The sequence below is a fragment of the Silene latifolia genome, chromosome X (genome assembly GCF_048544455.1).
Source record: "Silene latifolia isolate original U9 population chromosome X, ASM4854445v1, whole genome shotgun sequence".
Lineage (NCBI taxonomy): Eukaryota > Viridiplantae > Streptophyta > Magnoliopsida > Caryophyllales > Caryophyllaceae > Silene > Silene latifolia.
In genome coordinates this window covers 185,275,910-185,281,853 of record NC_133537.1, presented here as the reverse complement: position 1 = coordinate 185,281,853, position 5,944 = coordinate 185,275,910, and the positions used below count along the sequence as shown (strand labels likewise).

General features: G+C 32.9%; 1 protein-coding gene across 1 annotated transcript; it reads right to left on the bottom strand.

Annotated features, from left to right (window-relative positions):
- Positions 1 to 451: 451 nt before the first annotated feature.
- Positions 452 to 1,853, bottom strand: LOC141618905 (uncharacterized). Its single transcript, XM_074435966.1, has 3 exons — positions 1,307 to 1,853; positions 846 to 1,161; positions 452 to 749 (listed from the first exon to the last, which is right to left on the bottom strand). Exons 1-3 carry the CDS (start codon positions 1,851 to 1,853, stop codon positions 452 to 454), a joined length of 1,161 nt encoding a protein of 386 aa, XP_074292067.1.
- Positions 1,854 to 5,944: the final 4,091 nt, after the last annotated feature.

The following is a 5,944-nucleotide window of genomic DNA, read 5'->3' as shown; positions in this document are numbered from 1 at the left end:
TAATTCAATGAGTCTTTGCTTTGAGAAGCAAAATTGAATTCATGAAGATCACTCTTCATTTGTTCGTTTTAGTCTTAAAACTTTCATTGAAGTGGTTGCGTTATTTTGGTCAATTACGAATTCTTGACAAAACTAATTACCAAAACAATTTATCGCTTCAAGGTACTTAATTCATTTAAGTACATGAAAAACAATCCATTGTAAGTAGATGTGTTAGTCTAGAATCAAAAACCTGTTTGATAATGAATAACTTTAATCTATACTCTTTGCAAGAGATCCTTAGCAATGGTTAATTCGAGGTCTTTAGAAGAAAATTCAAATTTTGTCTTTAGTTACGATGTTTTTTTTTGGTGAAATGTGAGTCATTGTATTATATATCAAAACTTAAAACCGTATCATTTACAAGGAAAAAGAGAGATAATCTCCCAATCAAGCTACCAGTATAAAAATCCTACTGCAAGCCAACACTCCTAAGCATAGCTAGGCTAGCTTGATCCGTAGATGGACCAGCTTTGAATTTGATACGTCTCATGGCTTCCTCTTCAATCCGTTTGGCAACAATTTCAGGTCTGGTGATGAAGTTATTTATCCTTGCATTATTTCTCTGCAACCAGACATTATAGCAGTAGGCATTCATCACCACTGCCATTATCTTCCACTGAATAGACCCCGTATTACCTGCTACCATGTCATTGACATTAGGCATAGGTCTGCCAAGCCAACTTTCCAGCTTACCTCTGATCCTGCTGCTGTAAGGACAGTAGATAAAGAGGTGTTCATGAGTTTCGCATACATCTCATCAAAGAATAACAAAGTGATTATCATTGCTGCAACCAATTCTAAACAATTTATCTTTGATGTTCAGTCCTCCATGGAGAGTAATCCAGGTTATCATTGAATGCTTAGGAGTGTTCCAGCTATTCCAGACCATTTTAGTCCAATCCAGTATAGGATGAGGCATGACCAGCCAGTAATATCCTCCTCTGATTGAATACCCATGAGTTTGAGCAGTCCAGGTATCATCAGTAAATCCATCTTTCAGCAACTCTTTTACTTTACACACATTTTTCCAGGACCAAGGGGCAGTTGCAGGAGGCTTATAGGTATGCCATTGCTGCTGTTTTATGTAAACCTGATTTATCCATCTAATCCATAGCCTATCTGCTTTTGAATAGACCCAATTCACCAATTTACCAATTGTGGCAACATTCCATAGCTCAGCTTTCTTTATCCCCAGACCACCTTGATTTTGGCGAGAGTAACCTTGTCCCAAGCAACTAAGGGCACTCTATGATATTCGAGCTACCATCCCAGAGGTAGTTCCTACAGATTGCTTCAATTCTTTTGATGACACTCTTTGGAATGATAAACATAGAAGCCCAGTAACTGTAGAGTGTATTTAGCACTGAATTTATGAGAGTAAGCCTGCCAGCATATGATAATTTTTTGGCTCCAAGACTTCGAATTCTCCCTACCATTTTCTCTGTCAGACTATTACATTCCTTCTTTGTCGATCCGCCGACAGATTGAATGGGTACTCCCAGGTATCTAAAAGGCATCTGGCCCTCACAGAAGCCAGTGACTCTCTTGATATCCTCCTGCAGAACCTCATCCATTCCATTAAAAAAGATTTCTGACTTGGTATTATTCATATTAAGACCAGTTGCGTCTGAAAAAGAGGAGAATGCTCTCATGAGAAGCATGACAGAGTGAGCATTTCCTTTGCAGAATAAGAGCAGGTCATCTGCAAACATCAAATGTGTCAATTTGAGGGATTTGCATAAAGGATGGTACTGGAATGGCCATTTCTCAGTTGCAAATTTGATCAATCTTGTCAAATACTTCATGCACATGGTAAAGATCAGAGGCGATATAGGGTCTCCTTGTCTAAGCCCTCATTGCCCCTTAAAATATCCAAAATTGCTTCCATTTAGTGATAAAGTAAATGTAGTAGACTTGACACACACCATAACCAGTTGAGTAAAATGAGTAGGGAAGTTGAGTCCATGAAACATTTGTTCAACAAACTCCCATTCAACAGTGTCATAAGCTTTTTGAAGGTCAATCTTGAATAGACATCTAGGAGAGACACCCTTCCTTGAATACTCAACAGTGCCATTTCTCAGTTACGATGTTTTAATGGAGTTTTGAATCGAAATGATATCGTATATGAATTGTGGTAAAGAAATAGAACAATATAACAACGGAATAGTGGAAAACTTAACATTTATCGTTTTATTAATACTTGTAAACAATAAGTAAAGCATTTACATAGTGACCTCTACCCAACTATGATAAATGATTCCAAGATCCAAATTCATATTAACTTGGGGCACGGTGTGCCGAAATACCCTTTATTAATATAACTCGGTGGATTAACTCTTTAATCGATTCTACTTTTAGAACTCTTGGTCGATAAAATTACATTAATATTTTATCTCTAGCCCGAAACACATCCGGAAATACATCGTGAATACTTTCGTTGAGTTCAACCCAAATTTCGAATAAATGTGTCCGTGATCCAAACCCATATCAACTTAGAGCACGGTGTGCCGAAATACCCTTCATTAACATAAATTCGGTGGATAGACATTTATCACCCCACTTCACCAACGTAACAAGGTTTGTCTTACGGTAAAGCCGGCTCAACTCCCTTGCGAAACTGGTACTTCATGGGTTTCTAATTTTTGGTAAGGCTAAGTCTCAATTGTTTATTTTAGCGAGAGGTCATGTCAATTTATTATCTATCACGTTTTAAGTGAACTAAAGCGGTGAACTACGATAATTGTAATTGACACGGTCGATAAACTCGATTAAAATGACAATGCATGTTTTAGTTATGGCGATTTAGCGATGCATGCGACATATAAATAAAATGCAAAGCATAAATAAAATAATCCTAGTATGGCCTTTCTAAAATAGAAAAACTATTTAACTATTACATATTCGGAAACCAACTCCATTGGTCCCTTGAACTTCGGTTGAGGCACGCATCTCGAGGTAACACCGTCTTTATGTATTTCCTTCTTGAGTGACACCGTCTTCAAGAAACTCCGAAATAAATAAATTACATAACAAATTACATAATTTCCTATTATACATTTGTAATTAAAATAAAATAAATCTATTAAATTATAAAACGGTGATACGAGATCACAATAAATTACAACCGAATCGATATTTCCATACATTTCGGGTAATATCAATTAAAAACTAAGGCCATACTAAGTAAAAATACATAATTCAAAATTACATAAAATAAAAATTATGACAATCATAAATAAAATGCAGCATTATAATATGTATGAACATGCTCAATTTTATGCTAAATCGCCTTTAAGGAGCCAATATCGTATATTACACGGTTTTTACGGATTTGCGTGATTCAACGTTTTATAATCACAAAAATTACATAAATTCATATTTATGCACAAGTTAATTACCCTAACCAACTTAGGACTCAAAATTAGTCTCCACTAACTATTTGACCATAATTAACTTTTATTTCTAAAATTGTTCATTAATGGACCTAAAATTACAATAAAAATGCTATAAACTTCAAATAAATCACAAAAATTTCAAATAAATTCAAAATTTGAAATTTAAACTCATGAACATTCTAGAAAAAAATACCATGACACTCATAATGTTCAAAAACTTAGGTTAAAAAATTTCGAAAGTCATCGGGAAAAAACAATGTTGCGGTTTATCGGATTTATCAATAAAAATCATAAAAACATGAGAAAAATTATATTCATCAACTTTTCAATTTTAGATCTGAAAAAGATAATAAAATACAACATGTGACGTTTTTCCTTAGTCATGAAGTATGTTTTAGCAATTTTTCACTAATTAAGTCACTATTTATGCTATTTTTCATCAAAAATCCATAAATCATGCATGAAGACTTCATTATAGCCTATTATTTTACACACATCTTGTAAAATTTCATGTGACAACATAATAAATTTCTATGACCAGATTCGAAATATTTCTCATATTAACCTATTTTCCATCTAAATCCGATTTTTATCATGAAAAATCCATTTTTCGAGCATAAGAACTCATAAAATTATGAAAATTTCCAGATCATCTAAAAATAATATATGTGAAAACATATCCAAAAACCACTGGAAAATTCGAAGTTTAGCTAATTTTCGTCCAAAATTGACATTTTTATCATAAAAATCACATTTTAATGCCAATATTATATAAAATGAACAATAAAATCCATAAATTAACCAAAATATCCTAAATACATTTTAGGATCAGAAACTTTAACATGAATAAATTATTTTCGTGATATATCATAATATCACAAATTTACAAGTTTTGTTTGTTAATCATATAACTCGGAAAAACAATAACCGATTTGCATGCAAACAACCTTGTGCTCATGATATCGCTTGTTGGAAATCTAGATCTCTTTATTTAACATATTCTTATATGTCTCAAATTAATTTAGTCATAAAATTAACTATAGATCTTATGCATGCAAACAATATAAAATATAGAGAAGAAATCATTTTCTCACCATATGATTTTCGGATATATGGGCACAAGTGAGTTCTCCTACTCACTTGTTCTTGAGCACTCCAAATGGAAGAACAAAGATTCAAATATAGAACCCCTCCCAAAAGCATATACCCAAGGAAAACTCATAATAACCAATATTATTTAGATCTAGTAATAATATTAGTTTTACTATAAAATTGACACAAAATAAATTGTATTTTTCTCTTGAAAATTTCGGTCAAGAGGGAGTATTTTGTGTGGTTTATTTCTCTAGAAATCTCATAAGATGTAGAGAGCATATTTATTTTCTTTCTCTAGAAAATTATATCTTGAATGAATGAATGAATGAATGGTAAGAAAAAGAACCTCTCCTTTTCTTTTCTTTTGGCCGAAAATATGGCTTGGGTAGGTTGCCCAATATTTTTCATTTTTTCTCTTCACAAGAGACTAGGCATGCAAGCCTACAACCTAGGGTTATGATTGTGTCTCCATTTAAAAATAAACAACACAATATAAACAATACACTCCCACCCTTATTTTCGGTTTTAAGCATAAAATGGAGAATCCATTTTATTTTGTCATTTGTCAAATTTGTCACATGTAACATGTTACATGACATGTCACAATGTAATGTATTTTTAACATATTAAAAATCAACATACTCATAAAATATGTCATTTACAAAATCGACTAGTAATTCGTAATTACTCGTACCAAAAATGTTTCCAAATTATAAACTACAACATTCTGTATTTATAATAATTTATTCATTCCGTTTCAATTGTTTCTGTAAACAATAATTTTATCTAAGTAATAAAACAATTCGATTACTTAGACCGTGTCTCATTTAATCATATTTACAATAAGATACGTAAATTATACTCACAAAATCATCCGTCAATTTTAAGCAATTTAATTAACTCGTATCGGTATACGATTAATTAAATAATCAATTAAGAGTATTTCCCTATAGGTATGACCTAAGGGGATCAACTGATCACCACCGTCGCACGACAGTAATGTCAAACTCTAGTCAGCCAATCATTACCGATATGTGTGGATCAGTTGACTGTAAAATATTACATCCCACATGTATTCTTAAAATGAGATTTAATCATGATATTTAAATCAGGTGATCGCACTATTGTTGAGGACACATTTCCCAACAGCTCAAGCAATCAAGTTCTTGCTTCAACGGGCAAAAAGTTCAAGAAGAAGGGAAAGAAAGTGAAAAACTTCAAGCAAGTTGATGATGAGTGCCATTATTGCTATGGCATGGGACATTGGCTTAGGAATTGTCCCGTATATTTGCGAAATATAAGGGAAGGAATCATCGTTCCAAAAGGTAAAATTCCTAAGGAAATTTATGTTATTGATATAAATTATACTTCCACTACCACATGGGTACTGGATACCGGTTGTGGGTCTC

Bases quoted from the DNA above. Each gene is read 5' to 3' on its own strand.
- LOC141618905 (XM_074435966.1), bottom strand. From the start codon at position 1,853: ATGTGCATGAAGTATTTGACAAGATTGATCAAATTTGCAACTGAGAAA. The intron at 1,162-1,306 runs GTAGCTCGAATA...ATTCAAAAGCAG, and splicing joins TAGGAACTACCTCTGGGATG to ATAGGCTATGGATTAGATGG. The intron at 750-845 runs GTTTAGAATTGG...CTGTCCTTACAG, and splicing joins CTGAACATCAAAGATAAATT to CAGCAGGATCAGAGGTAAGC.